Source organism: Melanaphis sacchari, unplaced genomic scaffold, assembly GCF_002803265.2.
Source record: "Melanaphis sacchari strain LSU unplaced genomic scaffold, SCAv2.0 Contig2_pilon_pilon, whole genome shotgun sequence".
Classification (NCBI taxonomy): Eukaryota; Metazoa; Arthropoda; class Insecta; order Hemiptera; family Aphididae; genus Melanaphis; species Melanaphis sacchari.
Window position 1 is genome coordinate 3,851,382 of NW_020271173.1, and position 20,597 is coordinate 3,871,978.

General features: G+C 28.9%; 1 protein-coding gene across 1 annotated transcript in view; it reads left to right on the forward strand.

The window, feature by feature from the left end:
* The first annotated feature begins 513 nt into the window (after positions 1-513).
* LOC112595818 (zinc finger protein 1) overlaps positions 514-20,597 on the forward strand; it is a 167,763-nt gene continuing 147,679 nt past the window's right edge. Inside the window, 1 exon segment of the mRNA XM_025341182.1 lies at positions 514-1,185. Coding sequence (XP_025196967.1) covers positions 1,092-1,185 — 94 coding nt within the window. The 5' untranslated portion in view covers positions 514-1,091.

Below are 20,597 nucleotides of genomic sequence, written 5' to 3' on the forward strand. Positions count from 1 at the left end.
GCGATGCAGTGTCCGTATTAATTTTAGCTTTCGCGGCAATAGGTATGTAATGGCTGAATAATAGATATTTCGTCACCTCGGGCAAATTAAACGACAACTAAATATGTACAACAATAAACATAAATATAATCAAAATATAAAAATATATGAAATAAAAAAAAAAAAAAAAAACAGAAAAACCATCGGAACCCGTCACTGTTCGCAGTGCGAATCTAGGGTAATGTGACATCAGTTACGGCGGAGATCAATTTTATCGTGTGAAAGGATTACAACACGCCCACTTACCCCCACGCCGCGGTGCGATCACTGATTCACCGTTCACAATAAATTGCCGTTCTGCCGCCGCCGACGACCAGCCGTCTCGACGCATCGTCGTCGTCGTCTCCCCTCGCCCCCGCCGGTCGACGGCAGGCACGCGGGAACAGCACCACTGCACAACGCAACGTGTGTACGCCGTGTGCTGCACTCAGACGGTCCCCCTGGAAACGGCGCGCGCGTCCACGGCGGCAGAGCGGCAATATCAGCAGTCCGGACTAGCAATGCCGGTGGTTTGACGTCCGCGCCGCGCACTTTTCACCCGCTCTCCGCGCGTACTATGCTCTTCTTCTATTCTTCCTCCTTCACGTCTTTTCGCCCGTCTTTCATCCCGGCGGCCCGTTCGCGGTCCGACGACACCTCAACCGTGCGACATTTTTTTCCCAGTCGGACATAACCCTTTCCCTCCCCTCTAAATTCCCCTCGGACACCCGAACCCGTACCACTTTTGATCCTTCGACACAAAATACCTCATCAAAAGTGCGCTTCTCGTTTTTATCGTATTATTTTTCTACATTATCTTAAATAACAAACACACACATATTATATATTAAACCGCCGTTTATACAATTATTATTCAACCTTTTGTACGAAAAAATCTGATCAACTTAATTTATATAAATCGTTTTCAATATATTATATATTATACCATACATATTATATTATACCTATATACACATACACACCACCCTTAGTGCGGCGCGTATATTCAACCGGCGGCCATAGGAAATTGATGGGACCCGCTGTCGTGGATGGTACGACCGTTTCAATGAGAAATGGAATCATTAACAGAGGATCAGAACAGGCCCGCAGAACTTTTGTCTCCGTCCAGAGGAAGGAGGAAACAGGCGAAACCTCAGCGGAAAAATGGTAAGTTTTTTGACTTGTATAATTCTTTAGTCATAGGATTTTTCGCATTTCGTCGATCCTTCAATAGTTGATCAGGCAATGTGTTCCAAATAATTTTATGTAGATCACGGTAGATCTGTCGAAGATTTTTGGAGCCATTGTGTTTTTTAACCCTCTTTGACGCCGCGAGGGCGGTCACACGGTCGCCGCTGGCACGTGCTACTGTACTACCGGGCAACATGGCTGCCACCGCCACCACCCACGTGTGACGTCACCCTCTTACCCCCAAGGGTTCACCTGTTTTTTTTCTGTTCACCCTACTATATCATATAATATAACAAATGACATTTGCGATTTTAAGGGTGTTATATACATTTAGGATTGTAACGACAATGAGTGTTGCTGATTCATAACGGTTTATTTTTTTAAAGCTTGAAATTAGATCAGCATCCCCTATGGTATCCCCCTGGCTATGGTGCTTTTTAATTTTTTCATTATTATTTGAAGCGACACTAAAATAAAAACTAAACCGGTTTTTTAATTTAGCCACCTTATAAGTTATAACCACACATATATCATGATTACTGAATATAGTATTTTATTATACGTAGTAAGATTACAGTTGGTATATATTAATATTATAGTCTATATATTAAAATATACACTTATGCTTTGTAAACAATATTTACTGTGTGTGTATGTGCTTATATGTGAATAAAGTTGATAACTTTTTTTTAAATTTAATATTTTTTACTCTCTCATACTCGATTAATTAGATAATTTATCAAATTAAAACAGTAAGAATAATAAATAAATTCAAAAAACGTATTTTATACATTTTTTAAATTTTTTAAATAATTTTATTAAATTAAAATGAGTTAAAATAAAAATAGCTATATATTAACTCGACCAGTACAGATTTCTATCTGTATACATAAATATCACGTTGACTGCCATGCGGCCGCCGGCGTCCGCAAACTACTAGCATACAACAGTATTTTTACGGACGCCGGTGGTCGCACCTTTGTATTATTTATACGCCATATGACCGCGGGCTGCCATAAACACACTTATTTGTAAAGGGGAATATTTTTCGTGGCGTCAAAGTTATGAAGATAATGTTTAAATGATGGCGTAGAGGAGAAAATTTCACGTATAGTGATATATTATTCGTCGCAAACCGATTATTTTATATACACTTATTAATATACGTAAAATATCACTACAATAAGCATAAAAAAAAAATTCAATCACTTTTTTTATTCAAATAATATGTTTCCAACTTCAATTCTTAAATATAAACATAATACAAATTATAAATTTAATACAAAACATAAATATCGAGACGTATTTATAAATAATATATGTAAAAAATAATGAAAATCCTTAGCCTGTGTGATGTAGATTGAAACAACTTATACATGTGTAAGATTTACATGGTGCGCAGAATGTAGTGATCTTTTTTACTTCCTTCGATGCCTGTTTCGATCCAACTATTACCGTTCTACTTTGATAACAGTGGAAACATCTCTTTCTGATTTTTCTATTTCTACTACATTTTTCTGTTGTTTCTTGGAATATGTGTTTGCTGTTAACTCTTGCTTGTTGAACTTCTTGTGGTCCTTGATTGTCTAATCCAAGTATTGTATCAACTAATGTTTCACGAAATTGTGTTATCTTCATTTTTTTATCAGAATTAATTGTATTGTAAACAATTAAAGCATTTACCATAGCAGTTCCAAACAATATTTCTGTTGCCACCTTATGGTACCAACGTATAGACTTACGAACAGCTGTACTATAGCTAGACAGTTGATCGGATAGATCAATTCCCGCTTTTCCGGAGTTGTAGTCGACAATTATTTTAGGCTTAACTATCGATTCTTTTTTTTTTGTTCTTTTTTCCTGTGTCAATCATATCAATATTATGTTTGGTCGACAACATTGTTACATCCCTTTTATCACGCCATTTCGCAACAATAATACCATCTGAATTTTCCTTTCCGATTATTTCCCCGGGATTTAACTTTTTTTTTTGTTATTTCAGGTAATTTTACTCTATTTGATCGCAGAGTTCCAACTAGGTGTGTATCATTAGTTAAAAGTTCGTTTGCAAGTGTAATTGAAGTATAAAAATTATCCGTTACCATTGTACGTCCCATGTTTAAATATCTTCTACTTAGATCTAGAACAACTCTACAACCCAATCCCTTTCCATCCACTTGACTCTTTCCAGCATAAACTTGAACCTTATAAGTATAACCATTTGTTCCGCAAAGTTTAAACAATTTTACACCGTACTTATGGGCTTTTCCCGGTATATATTGTCTAAATAATAATCTGCCACGAAAAGGTACCATAGTCTCATCGACGGCCAATAACTCGTCTGGTTCCATTACATCTTGAAAACGATTTACAATTTTATCGATTATATTACGTATTTTATAAATACGATCACCTTCAGGGGCTTTTTTATTGTCTGAAAAATGCCAAAATCTTAGAAGTAATTCGAAGCGATTTCTAGACATCGTTTTTTGTGCCACATTGTTTTTATATCTAAGTTTGGTGCTCCAGTAACTACCTAAATTTGGCATTTGAACGAGTCCCATCCATATTAATAAACCAGAAAATAATTTAATTTCTATTGAATCTGTAGGAACCCATTTTGTAAACCTACTAGACTTGGAAATTCTATTATTTGATAAAAACTGTTCCGCATTTCTGTTCGTTTCAATAACAATAAGTTCAATTATGTCATCAGTAAAAAATAAATTAAAACAGTCCCAAACAGTAGCACTAGCTGATATATTAACTTTTAATCCCGGAAAACCATTAAAAACTAGCTGTTTTTGATTATTACCTGTTACATTGGACCAAATTTGAACACTAGGATTTAAAACCGGTAATATTGTGTCTTGTGAATGTTCGGTATCGCTGGTTTCACTTTGTTCATCTGAATCAGAAGTTATAATTGGGTTGTAGGTTTGGTCTTCATCTGTGTCATCAAAATCACTTAATGAACTTCCACTATCATCAGTATCTAATAATTGACGTACTGTATCGTCATTAACTTTAAGTCTCTTTGGACGTGACGCCATAATTAAAAATAAAATTACAATAAAAAATCACACAAAATTTTATTATATAGGACCGCCGGCGGTCATATGGCAACTGACTAATAATTATATTATAATGACAACGCCATGCGATCGCCGGCTACCATACACTTTAAATATCATATTCTTATGCAGATAGACATAACAAAGATAATAATATCGGAATTATTTTTTTTCGATTATTTGTTCTATAAATATCCCAATGTATAATTATGGAATAACATCGAAAATAGAACGTGGCTTTGTAAGAAAGATAGCGATGCGACCGCCGGCTGCCGCATGGCAGTCAACGTGATATAATATTATATATAATTAAATTTAATCGTTTCGGCATTATTAAAATTATATACATATGTGACATTATACAGTAGTCATACATAAACATTAAACAGAATATATCAACATAATTTTTTGTTTTATTTTTTACTCTAATAAGATAGTATGATATAATATGATAAGTAATACATAATATATAATATTCCGTGTTAAACGAATATATACATATATATTGGATCTTCGTTGTATGTTTTTATAGTTATTTGTATATAATGGTGTATTTCCTTTAATTATCTGTAAGTGTAGTTCATCGAGAGTTTAATTTTTCATCTATTTATCTATATTTTATACTATACGATTTATACTAATCTCAAAGTTAAAATATGTAACACAATAGCATACCTATAGCTTTTCTTATTCATTTTTATTTATTATTTATAAGTATATAATTGTAAGTATTTACGTCTTATTATATTTTTCTACAACTTTTTAGATGTTTTTTATGATGTTTAGTTCTATAAAATCACAATACTAATCAATTTATCTGGTTTGAGTTTTTATGTATGTTATATGGTATACGGATATACATATTAACGACATAATTGTAAATTTTAATTATTGGTATTAACATTTGAAATACTACGAAAACAATATTTTAAGGTCATAAGATATATGTTATATGATAGTAGCGTCGCGTATTAAATAGATAGGTATATATAATTATAATATAACTACAATTTACTATAAGTTATATGAGTTAAGAATTTTTAATGCAACTATAAAATATCTGATCACATTTTTTACCAGTAAATTTTTAAATACATTGTTTTTATATACATTTAACATGCCGTACAGAGATTATGCACGAGGACAGATTTATCTGTTTTATCTATCCCCGTAAATACACACGTCACTGCATCATTATTGATTGTTTAATCATAAACTGATCTGATTACATCTGTGAACTTATAATTTTAGAATAACAAAATGTTGTTCCATATATTTGTGATTTGTAGGCACTAATTATTAAAGTTATCATTTTTTATATTCAATAATTAATAATATTTAATTACTTATGTTAAATTTGTATTGAAGAATTATACAGTAAATATTTAAATATATGCTAAAAATCGTTTATTGTGTTAGATAATTAAAAAAAATTCAAAAATTCAAATGTAATAAAATATATTTTTTTGTTCAATATTAGGTAGGTACATATAATAAACATACAATATAGACACAAAGTTCATAATATTTACTTTAGAATAATATAATAATAATAATAATATTAACCTAATCGATTTAATTCTTCTTCTTATACGTATTGTTGACCATTCTTAATTAATAGTTATGAAGCATGATATTGAATATATGTATTCTTAATATTATTAGTAAATTTTTTTAAATTATTTATTGTATTCTATTAAAATCATTTATATTTATTCATCTTTACCCGTTTCAGTTTTAAAATATTTTTAAAAAGTTGATTAAAAATTCTACAATCATACAAAAATTGTTTTAATTTACTATTTAATTGTTATGAATAAGTATGTTTAAATGTTAAAATTTATAAATATTATAGTAAAATATTGCGTATACATAATATAATTAAAATAATTTAAACAATTATATTTTCTCACCATCAGAAAATCTCAAATTATTTGAGACAAAAGTTATTTAATTTTTTAATTTCTTATCGGGTTTCGTAAAAGCAACACGTCATAATACAAATTATGTTTCGATGTAAATTTGTCCAATATCACTAGGGCCAAGGGGGTGACGTTTAATTTAGCTTGTGCATCCACGATGATCAACCGTGCGAAATTAATCATCCGGGGGACGTCAACCCTCCCTATACCTTCGTCTGTGGGTCCACAGATTTTTGCCACGCGCCCTCCGCACCAGGTGAAATGAAAATACTTGTTTTTTTTTCGTTATACTATTGTAAACCTTACAATAACACAAGCCCCGACTATTTCCTCCCCCTGTTTTCGACATGGCAGAGGGGGTTGGGGAGGAATAGAATTTGTATCAAGGGTCATTTTTAAAGCGGTGGATTATCGACAGCTTCGGGGCGAATCCGTTTTTAAATATCGTCCGGGGGAAATAACAAAAAGAAAGAAAAGGGTCGTCAACGCGTGCAACCGGCGTTGGTAGGCTATAATAGCTGGCGCACGCGCGCTTTTTATATTATGAACCTAACCGGTAGCGATAAACCTGAACGGCTTTTAGGCCAGGTGAGATTCGGGTTCCAACGGTCGTTGCCGTCGGCTTATAACATAAACAAAATAGTACGAGACCGTACAGTCAATTAAATTGGTACATTATCGCATCTTAAGTTATGTGTTCGTATGTATTATGCAAATACGTGATGTGTGGTTATATAAATAATCTTAATAGCAAACAACTTGCATTACACCTATAGTCTTGTTACTTGTGGGTTGTGTTTCCGGCGGATAATCGTTTTATATACTTCTTGTTAGCGATTTAAAAATTTAAAATATTTTATCATTTCAATAAAATTGTTTGTGACTTAAGTGTATCCATGGTTGAATATTTGAAAACGATTTGCTATTATACCTTTTTAGTATAGACTAGGAAAATTCAAAAACAAGAATATTGTAGTATTTGTAGAATAGAGATATATATTGATGAAAATACTTTCAGGCAGATAAAAGTAATGTAGTATAGTTACATAATAATATGTTAAGTAAAAGTAAAATAAATAATTATATGTAGTTATTAAAAAGAAGGAAAAGTGGAAAAGTATACATAATGTGTAGGTATAAATTGATCCTTATTCATGTAAAAATATTAAATATTTATAGAAATTAGGTATCAGATAAGTATCAGTACCAAAGTTACATTTAATTGAATAAATATTAAATAGTTCTTAGTTTATTTATTTTACAATTTAAATTTTAACATTTAAATTGTACAAAAGTGTGTTACTTAAATTAATTTTGCATTATTTTGATAAATTTGAGTATAAATATTTAGTTCAAGTTTTAAATTAAGTAAATTTTTATAAAAACTTATTTATTGTATTGCTTGTAAAAAGGGGTTCATATTACCCTTTTGATTCCATCCCTTGGATTAATAAACAGTAAATACACGTATTTGTGTTTCCAAAACATTTACAAATATATATAGGAGAATGATATAGAAGCCAAAAATGCATTCTTAACAATAAATTTGTATGGCAAATACGTTTTTTGAGTATAAGCAATATGCCAATAGAATCACTATAGAAAAAATACTTAAATAATTATGAGTTCTAATTTTTTATTTTTTATTACTTCATTTTGTAAAATATATTTTTAATTCAATTTTATTATTAATAAAAAAAAATATTTTATTGGTATATTTAATGTATTATATTATATGTGTGATGTGTGTAAAGTAAAGAAAACAAATGTCTTAATTTTTGGTACGTATATGTAAAATTTCAAAATATAAATACTTTAGAAAATTTATATTTAATTTTGCTAGAATATAATATTATATGAATAAATATAAACAATAATGAATTATAGACATTTTAAAAATGTATATTATAAATTAAGTTTAATTTTGTGAAATGAAAAATTATTGCTTTTGACGTATTTACTTGTAAGTTTCGAAGTTTGTAGAATGAAAGTTTATTATTTTCACGGTTATGTTGGTGTAAGGTTTTTTGTATGATTCTAACATTTAATAATTAATAATTAAAATTAAAACATAAATAATTAATTTCACTTGAAAATGTTTTAATTTATATTTAATTGTTTTAAGTGCTTTTAGAAATAATAAATTTGATATTTGTTTATATTGAATTTTATACATTTTTAGTTAAATAGTAACATTTTATAAAAGCAATATTTAAGGCTTGTAGCTTTGATAAAAATTTATTAAAGTATACCATTGAAATAAAATAAAGTTTTAGTTGTCTCTTGCTAGGATTGTTAGTTTTGTTGGATAATTTATTATAATAGTTAATATAATATCATGTTCGTCGATACTATTTATGTTAAAACAATTTTAAATTCAGAACCGAACTTCTATGTTTAAACTTTTGGTTCTTTCAACTTATCGTTTTTAGTGATTATAAACTTTAATCTCTATCGGATTAATTAATTGTAGAAGTATTTAGTTACTTGTCAAGAGTACTTCGAATAGGTATTTAGAAAATCCGTTACGCACCATACACTTTTTGTAAGAAATATTGTTAATTAATATGTATATGTATATAACGTGTGTGTATAATATGTTTGTGGGAATATAGTAAGTATGTATATTGTATACATTCTACATATCATATACTTACATATATTATTATGTTCTTCAAAATCCTTTACTAAAATAAAATACACTTCAGTCACTGCGATCGCTGTATACTCATTGGTGCTTCGCACGCGGTGGAGGATGGAGACGTGCGTGACGTCATACACTTGAGTGCCTTGATTGATTTAGTGCATCCGGCCAGTTTCTTTTCGTGTACATGTTTTTATGCCAGGTGGGTCTAAAATATTGTATTATTTTTCATTATTACTGCCCCTACTCTACTGTCGCAGTGTATTATATTTGTATACATCTCGGTCGCACCAATTTACAGGATCAATTGAAACAATACGTTTTTTTTTTAACCGTATTTATACTTCACATTTGCGAAACGTATTGCATTATTTGTAGATTAAATATAATTGATTTTACTGCTCATAGATACTCACGTGATCGTCTTTAAAAAAAAAAAAAAAAAAAATCGAGAGCCCGTTGCCCGTTTTGTCGTTAAGTATATAATAGATTTATTTTTAATTTTACGACAACATATATATATATATATGTATATCATGTATGTTATTAGTTATACTTAAGGCATGAATGATGACAACGACCTACACCGTATAATATGTAATGTGTACCTATATTATACGCACCAGACTGCAGCCGTGACGCTGGCGGCGAGTGGGGTTAAACTGTCAATAGACGCAAATAATAATAAGTCGATGTCGATGCTGAGGCGGGTATATATGCTGTGGTCCCTGGGAGAGGCAAACGAGAGAGAGCAAACACTAATGTAATATTTCACCTGAAATACTTCCAAATACACTCTGTATGCTCGCGACACATACGCGTGTTACATATATATATATATATATTATATATAGTACTCACACACCGCTGTCAAACGCAGCTATATAGTGCGCATATAATGTGTGACACCAATGTGCGTGTATGTGAGTGTGTGAGCGTGCGCGCGCTAGTGTATATTATATAAAAATAATAAATGGTTTTGTTTTGTACGTGTCGATTTTTACGAGAGCTCGTGTTGACGACGGTCGGCAAGAGGTAAAAACCAGAGACCCGACTTGTGAGATATACGTGTAGAGGGGACCGTCGGTGGTTATGGAGGAGTGCGGCGTGTCGTATATTGGGATACGGTGAGAGAGTTCACGGTCCCCCGAGATAGCCTCACCTGATTCTTTTATATTATTATATTATTTATTATGTGCGTTCTTTTCTTTTTCCCCGTCGTTCACAATAACTGCTATACACCTCTCGCTCATCGTCCTACGGTCGGTATTTTTATGAACAATATAATAATAATAATAAAAATAATAAACGTTATAATATTTAATTCGTGTTTGCACGTGGACACTGAATCGTATCTTATCGTTGTTCGGGTCGTAGAGCAAGTTTATCTGTGCGTACTAATAAATAATAAGTTCATCCGTGTTAATTGATGTGGTGTGTATATGGTTGACAACTTTTATTTTTGATAATTATTAATTACCAATCGCGTACCTTATTATAATACAGATATATTATATACTACAAACGCACACACATAAACATCTCGCCGTCAGGTCACCGATAACCTCGATTGAGGCACGACGATGATTACGATGATAGTCGCATCAGTGAATCACATCACAATAATCACGTATGTAATATAATATTTAATATACAAGTAACAAGTTATATTATGTGGTCGTAAATGTCTCGTAAATCACAAGGATTTGATAAAGTGATATCTTAGGACTTAGGCGTCTATGAGATCTATATAATATTAACAAACAATTCGAGTCTATGAACGAATTATTATTATGAATATAAAGACGTAATTGGTTTTGAAAAAACTTATTATAATTGGTCATCTATATAATTATCATGTCTTACCGCACACATACCCTACCTGTAAACATTGAAATATATGTCTTCGGAGACAAATGTTCGTACAATTTATATTGAATTGATTATTGCTATAATTACAATTACTGATTAACTTGATTAACTAGAGTTTTGTATTGATGGTATAATTACGTGATATTTTAACTAGTTTTTAACAAGAATATTGATATATATTTTTACTAAATAAAATATTTGAGAAAATTTAACTTGTAAGTTATTAGTTTGCTTTATTAAAAATAAATATTTTTTCTTTATTATTTATAAGTATGTTAAAGGGTTTTTAAAATGTAAATACTTTCAAGTTTTTTTATTGCTTATGATGTAATTACTAAATACAAATTATTACGAAACAATTAATGAAAATATTAATTGTGTGTGTATTATAAGTAGGCGTGTATTATTAATCATTACTAATCATTACTCAGAGATAATATTTTAACGACTATAAAAATAAAACTTTAAGTCCACTATATAAGTTTAAGTAGTCAAACTATAAACAATTTTAAGAACTAAACATGCTCTTATATAAACTGTATAATTCGTACTTTATTTAATAATTTTATCGTTTAAAATTAATTGAAAAAATCGTTTGGAAAAATTAAGCATATTCAAGGCGCAAGATAATTTGACAAAATTTAATGTTTTTTTTTTGAGTATTGGTTTTATTTCTAACTGCGAATTATATTTTAGATAATAAACAAATAAATATTATAACATTATAAACATTTTTATTTAGATAGTATTGTGAGTTTGAGTGTATTATTGTCACGATGCTCATATTAGTTATATTCATCTATAGAAATGTGTAACTTATATGTATCTACGATAAATTATGTTTATGTGTATGTCAAAAAATACAGAACTATGATTATCATTATTTCTTCTAATTAGAATCTTGAAATAATAGTCGACATATAGCCGTGTGTAAAATGTCTAGCCTGTGTTTTATTGGATATATCGTTTCCGGACTGAGAATTTCCCATTTTGTGTGTGTAACATACACGATTTTGGGCGCGGGCCAATGACACCTTTAAATCACTAGGTTTTATTTTTATATTTTACTCCGCCGTTAAATTAGACCAAAATCAATTCGACGACGTTCGTGGTCCTTATTAACTTGTGGGTAGGAGACGAAGGGAGGCGAAGAAAACAGCGTGTGGCTTGCACGCGTGTATATATATGCATATATATGCATTTTGCTTATTTAAAAATAGCGGACATTCCAGGCGGTCCGTGTCGAATTTGGCTTGGAACAATACGATTTCCGAACGACGGTACGTCTTGTATACTTCCCCTTGTTCTTCGCTCCCCTGACCCTAAACACCCTATCCAAATCTAGATCCTCCGGAGAAAATGACAATGACGGTTCCGGATGACTACGGTGGCTGTTGCTACTGCTCGGTACTTTTACTATACATAATCTTATATTTATATAAAGGATTTTGCGATAAAACACGATAATTTGAGATTTTTCCGGCCGAGTGTTTCGAGTCAAGAGAACACCGTAAAAATTAAAGAGTTGGCGTTGAAAAATTATTTAATTCAAAATAGCGTTAAAATTTCATGTTAAATGTATAAAATCAACTCCGGTTCCCTTTTAGATCGAAAAATCTTTCACCTTTTAACACAAATGTATATAAAAAAATATGTTCTATATTGTAGTTATTTTCAAACAGGTTGTTTTATTCTATGTCTTTGAAATAACGTAATTGTTACAATTGGTTTAATTTATTTTTGTTGTTAAAGGTATAATATATAGTATATATATTTATATCTATAAAACTTCATGTAAAAAAAATCTATATCTTCTCCACGATAAAGTGGTATTTATTATGGTTTTACGATATACGCGGAATCAAATATGACAAGATTATGATGACCGATGGGTAGTTATTTTGTATTCATATAATCTAAATTATATTTTTAAATCAATAAATCGATTTGTTTTTTTGTATGATTGCAGTAATTGTAATAAAAAAAAATAATAATAATTGATGCGACATGCGTAGTTTAATCTTACGTATTATTACAATATATAGTACGTCGTTTGAAAATCTATAGCTGTAATCCGATTGATAATGAATTAATGACTTAATATAAATTCATTCGATGTTAATATGTTATCTTGGCCCCAAAAATTGGTACCTATTAAAAAAAAAAGACAAGAAAAATAAAACTACAATTTTGATAATTTGGTTTCCTTATTAAAGCGAGTTATATATTATAATAAATCGAATATAATAAATTATTCTATATAATATTATAATTATTACCTATAAAAGTTATTATACAATTTTTTAAATGAATAATTATCATATAAGAATTCTGATAGGACATTCAGATGAGGTATGTTACACGTGACAAATGTAAAATTACTGACTAACAAAAATATCAGTTACGTATTAATATTATTATGAATGGATTACAATGATTACACTAATTTATATTTTAATGAGAATATAAGAGAAGATTATGAGTTATGTTCGTGTGCAAGGACTGGAATTTACTTATATGCGTAGTAATACCTGCACAGATTAATAGGTAATGTACAATTAGAATTAACTGTCTAAAGGTTATATGTATAGTTGATTAAAGCTGAAAGTAAATATAAATTAGCTGATTAGAAATACCTTTATACATATTATAGGTACAATATGTGTTGAGATATGATTTTACGTTTTGTTTATATTCGAATGACTATAACACGATTAAGAGGTAGGTACTATCAAAAATGTTCATAAATTTATGTAATTTGTAATTCATTTATTTGATTTTATCAGTGAAATCGATGAAAATCAGTAATTATAAAATTATAATCATTTATTGGTGGCAAATTTACAGTAGCTCAATAATATTCATGTATACATATATACCTGTTTAACTTTAAGTTAAAATTAGTTGGAATTTATAAAACATTTCAAACTGTAGTATTATTATAATTCATGATACAAAAAAAAATATTATAAATATTGCTAAAACAACTTAAAGAAGAATAGCAATAGGTAATAACTAATAAGCAATAACACGCATTAATTAGAAGTGATAAAAAAAAAAAAAAATTGTTTAGCTTAAAAAAACCTATAATATACTAGTTACTAATTTAATATAAATTGTTATTCAACAATTAAAAACTAGGATTTTATTCGGATTTAATTTTGATTTTTTATCGAACGTTATGTATATATATATTAGTATTATGTGTATTTAAAAGTGCCTATACCTAGTTTTCAAAATGTTTAAGTATATTTAAGGCTTAAGAAGTAGTCAAATTTGTTGTCATAAAAAACATGTAATAAGTATATATTTTATCATGAAGTAAAATAAATAAAAAAAAAAATTCAAAGTAAGAAACTTCACAATTTTCAAGTGGAAAATAAAAGAAAGTCAATTCCCAATATAACATAAAGTGTGTACATAGATATGCTGTCGAGATTATCATAAAACTACTTAATTTAATAATTTCTTTAAAATTTTTTTGCTCTTTAATAAAATCAAAAATCTTAATTAAAAATTACTTAATAATTAATTTTTTTACTGATTAAATCTTTTGTTGTAAAAAGTCGATTATGCAAGCACAGACTTTTACGCATTATGGATATTTTACAATCTTACGAATGTCTATTTTCCTACTATCTTCCGATAGTTATCAGTAAAGTACTATGATACAGTTATTAGTACTATCATTATCAGGTTTCGTTAGATTTCTGACCTACGTAACGTAGAACAGTAGTTGCCACTTGCCATTCAATTGTGGTAAGCCATCGCTTGTCTGGTGGGCAATGCACATGGGTTGACGTATATATATATATATTAATATACGGAAGGAAAACTTGATTATCAACGATACGAATAACCAGCCGACCACCAGCGCCGTCGCTATCACGCCAGCTAGAGGTAGGTAGTCTTTATCGTATCTTAATGGAAATACGGAAAGTTTCTGCAATAATTTGCGAAAGTTGTTTTTAACATTATTATTTTACGTCAAAACTTTTGGGCCAAACTTTCCGGCTGCACCGAGAAGAGTACACCGCCGCCGGCTTTTATAATCCAATGTAATAATTTTACGAAACGGCGCGTAAAATATTTAACAACACGTTTCGACATTGTATAAGATGGATGGACGCCGCCGTTCACCGCAGTCGAAAACAAGAAAGTAGAAACGATAGAAAACCGCTTATCAGTTACACCGCACGGGGAATTGGTCAGATCCGATGACACGGCTTTTGTGGTGGCAGCAGGTGACGCGGTTTTTTTTTTTTTTTGTAGCGTACACCTAATTATACATAACACCTAAGAGGTTTTAGACCATCACAATCTGGAGAAAATGTTTTATAAAAATTATTATTATTATTACAATAATAACAATTAATAATTTAATACTATGTGACTTATCTACATTATTTGTACGCACAAAATTATTGCTCTGTCTCGATTCAACAAGAGTTCGTGATTAGTTGGCGATTCTGGTCGACCCATTTGCCATTGTCCGTCCGACCAGGTGTTGTTATTTATAAATTGTTATTATTTTAATATGTGCAACTGCATACATTTAAAAAAAATATATTGTAATGATCACAAGAAAAAAAATGCGCACATTTATTATGAAACTCCGTTTGTACACTTTCATACATACCTATGCTGTACGCGGACTATAAGAATAGAAACAAAGCGTAAAATATTTTATCTGATGGTTGACCTATTTCTTAATTTTAACAAATAGATTGAACGAAAATTCATCAATATAGACAAATCTCTAAAATGTTTGTGTGCAATTGATTTTTTAATTATGTGCAATAGATACATATCTACTGCACTATTCGATCTATTATTGTAAGAAATGAAAAAGTGCCTAATACAATTTACTATGCATACTGGATTACATTGCTAATAAATATGTATAAAAATAAATTAGGATTTATGAAATTATATTTATTTATAATTATTATCTATGAGTAATAAGTGTTAGGAATAATGTACTCTGTACATATTGAATTTGCATATTTAATTTTAATTTTGTTTTTCGTTCAATATGCTATTCGTTTGTTCAAGGTATACATTATGATAAAACAATAATAATATTAATGTTCAATAGTGCCTGTAGTCAGAATAAAGGTTGAAATTATTGTAATTGTTGAAGTAAATGTTATCATTTCTAATGTTATACGATAAGCATTGTTATAGTGTCTAAGTGTAAATGTAAAATCAATTCAACTCTTTGATATGAAATTAAAAAGTAATTTTAATAATTAAATATAAACAATTGAACTTGACTTTTATACATTTTTGTTAATTATTTTTAATATTTTTTGGCGATATATTATTTGGATATGAATCTAAATTTTCTATTGAATTGGATTTTCACTTAAGTATATTATACAGTTAAAATTTTTGAATTTTAAAGAACTATTTACATAGTTCAATAGTTGTTTCTATATTGCTCATATTTTTCTCTTAATGTTTATGATACAATTATGTTTTTTAATTATATTGTTGTTGTTAGCGTGAGATAGCTATAATATATATTATGTAAGGATTATAAAAATAGTTCAATTAGAAAAAAAATTATACATTTTAAAAACAAAAATGTTGTTTTCAGGGAAGGCGTTAAACGAGTAGATATTTATTTTGTATGTAATTATATTTTATTTTTTTTTTATTTCAGATGTAAAAATTAAGCAAAAAAGTAGCAAAAGTAGCACTAAAAAAAATTGAAAATTGAATATTAGATGATATTTTAAAGAAAACGATTTTGAAATTATTTCATTTTTCATTAGGTATTTTTCATCAAACCATATAGATTAATAGCTAGGTAATCGATAAGTTTTTGAATAAATAAACTGTTAGCTCATCTCAATTAAGTCTATTATTGATTTTTGTATTTTATTTAGTGAGAAAAAGTCGACTTAAGCTACCGTATATAATAATCGACCATTTCGAAAATATTATCTTAAGAGCGTTATATGGTTTTGGCATTTGGGCCACAATGATATAACTTATCTTAGTCATTTGTTAATCTTCAACCATTCTGTCTACTCTCGCAATATATTTAATTCAATTTATTACTCGTCTACGCAAAATAAATCGAAAATAATTTATGTAAATGTTTGATGAGTAAATTTAACGCGAATTGCACAAAACTATAGACATTTTTTTCGTGTTTACATTGTTAATTTAAAAATCTATATAAATATACAATATTCCAAGTTTGTATATAACTGTCGCATAAACAATGAACCAAGACCGCCGACCGGTCATTTGGATCGATCAAACTCGACTTAGTAGTAGTTATAATATTAAATATATATGTATGTATATATCATACTAGAAGAATACAGGCGTTGGTTTATTTTATTTCTTTAAATCTTTGTCTTTTAGTGTATTAAATAATTATTGTACCTGTGTTTGTTTCTTATTATCAACCTGCCTGATAAAATAAACACCGAGGAAAAAAACAAAACAATACGATTTTTTTTCTTTTTGTTTAAGGAACCGTTTACGTGGGTATGTGAGAATCTTTTAGACAAAACACACCTGATACATGACGGTTTGTTGAAAAAAACGTACATAGCCCTCACCTTGATTGTCTACGTGGCTTTTGAAATCGCTCGGGAATCGAATTACTGCCTGATCAGCCTTGTGCTGCGACGCACTCCTACGATCCTTCTGCGGGGCCGCGAAGCCGTATACCTTTCTCGGAATGCCCGACTAGCTTTTCGACAAAAAAAAAAATAATAATAATAATAATAATAAAAATAATTAAAGAGAACGAAAAAACAACTATCGAACTCCCAAGTGTCATTTCAGATAATTACGTCATTTTTCGTAATAAATTTAACGTGAATGAAAACAAATAACACTATAATTTAATATACGTACTGTCATCCTCGTAAACATTATGTGTGTTTATCGTGGCTTGTTAATAATTCAATTGAAAAATAAGCATATTGTAATATAGGTAGTAAATAATAACACTAATTTTTTGAGACAATATTTTTATGCAGAAAACACCCGAAAACCGTGCAAAACTAAATTTTTGGTTTATTAGGAATTGAAGAGTAAAAGTATAGGTACTTACAATTATATTTTCATTACTATTTATTTTAAATTATAAAATTTGTGTATAATGTATGTATACCAATAATTGTATATAGCATTTACAATTTAATCTTATTTATAAACATTTATTAAAATATATTATCGTGTACTTTTCTAAGTTTTTTCTGCGAGTGAAAAAATCTCAAGTTTTTTCCGTGACTGGTAGATTGTATACCTACTATAATTTAATACCTAATCACCCTATTGATTTTATGGTTGATATATCTTTGTTAAATATAGGTATTAAATCATATTTAAAATCAAAATTTTGATAAAATTACAAAAATATGAATAATCTCTATGATACCTGTAATAACTAGGCAATTGTGCAAAAACGTGCATTTTGGTAAAATATAGTTTTAAATGTGCATTTTAATTCAAAATCTTCTAAATGTGCAATTTCGTGCAAAATAAAACTTTGTTTAATTTAATCTACTCATTTCTAAAGCGATTTTATATAGTACAAAGTTGAAATTGCACGAGAATCCGGTCTTATAAGTAATAACTTTACAGAACTACTTCTGTTTAGCTATAAATAGTATAATATAGTATTGTCAGTTTCTATATATCAATACATATCTATTTAAAATACGTTTGTATTTTTATCTATAACTTTGAACAAAATATACTATTGACTGTAAAGACTTGTCTGTAGTTGAATTTGCTTAACATAGACACTTTGTTTTTTGTTTAATATTTTTAGCTGTAGTCAGTACAGATGCCCTAAAATAAATTTAACTAAAAGAGTTATATGCAATTTGATATAATATTAAACAATACACCTAATTACGTTTAACGTTGAGTTATGTAACATATTAATTTTACAAACATTAAACGCAATCTTATATTAAAATATTTAAAATAAATTAACAAACGAAAATTATGAATAGTTTTAGTTGCAGGTTAATGAGTAAAAAGATAAAATTACGAATATTAATTATACAATGATTAAATATTATATTATGTATATGCTGTCGTAAAATATTACTCAGAATGTAAAATTATATAATTATAAAATTATAAATCAGGTGAAATATATGCAGTGCATAGAAATACATTGTATTATGTTATTAAAGAATTAATTCAACATAAACGGTTTAATACGCGTAACGTGTACGTAATATATATGATGTAGGACGTAGGTATTGTATAAAAAACAATAAGTAGGTACAATGATATTAAACGACCGTATACAAATTGTCAATGTATTCGTATTTTCTTTCTTTTTTTTTTTTTGTGACTGTAAGTTGTGAAAACGTTTTCAAGCGTATGTAATAAACTTGTTGATCTCTGATGGTTTTTATACTTTCGTAAGTATTTTCCCACGTATTAATAATATACCTGTTTGGTTTACTTTTTTCTTTTTAAATTATTTGTTTATATGTAATCGTTGGAAATAATTTAAACTTGTATTAACAACCTGAAATTATTGCTTTAATTGTCATTGTTCTTTTAGCTACTTATTTTCCACGTTCTTTATTATTAATAAAGACATAGATAATATATAATCTAAATAATCTTCCGAGAAATTAAAATAGTAAAACGCGATTTTAGGAAAAAATTTATCTTTAAAAAATAAAACTAGATAAGTTATTGATCATTCAAAAAACTGATATTTTTTTTCTTTAAAAAAAATGCGTAATTAATAAATACATATTTATTTCTAATTTCTTATCCGAGATGTATGTTTGTGAAAATAAAATAATTTACTAATTGAATGAATTAATAAAAAGTTAATTTGTGATATTATTTTGAGTTGGAATTGTTTTCACTTTTTTCAACGCATTTGTATAATTTTACTCTGCAGATGTACATCTTCATGTTCAGAGGAACAAAATGAATTTCTTAACCTTCGTTCTATCTTCGTGGTATGTGATAATAACGATGACGAGTCAGATAATTATTATTGTCACCGAAATCGTGATAAATGACTCCTCCCCCCCCCCTCTCACCACATGAATGTATAATGTATATATCAAAATGTGCGATGAGAATTTGGATGGGGTCGAAGATTTTTGTTAATTTCTCTCGACACCTCCGAGCAATGATCGATAGTCGGTCGAGTTATTTTTGTTGCCGCCCAACCTGGCGCTCCGTGAACAATTTCACTACAGAAGAAAAAACACACTCGCACATACGCACCGCGACCGGCGCCTTCTCAAAAGAGCCGTTGAGTGACAGACTGACATACGGCCACTTAATGGGTATACAGGCCACCTGCCATTGCTATTATTAATATGCACGTTTTCCCTTGTTTTCTGAAGAAACACATTTTTCGTTCGGATTACTCTTTTCCTCATGATCTTCGAACTGGGTATTAAGAACGAAGACGACGTATATCCCTTTGTTTTTTTTTTTTTTTGGCCATTATGGATCATTAACAAAGCTAAATGCGTCTTTTATATTTAATTATGTGTGTGTGTATATGAATGTTTTCGCTTACAAAATCATGAAAATAATGAACATTTTGATGATCGTACGTAGTATAATGTATTTTAAAAAGCTTTAATATATTTTTAATTTTTATAATTGTTATCGTTTTATAATTGTTTAATATATCTTTTATTTATTGCTCATTGAGTGCTGATAATTTAGTTTAAATTTGTATAAAAGTCTTACAAAATTAAAGTCATGTTTTGTATGCAATTTAACTACCTTATTATACTTTTTTACTTCATTATTTTACGTATTAATTATGATTAAAATTAACCATTTATCATATTTTTTTAGTAACGGTACTTATACTAAATAAAAATCATTTTTTTTTTAATGAAT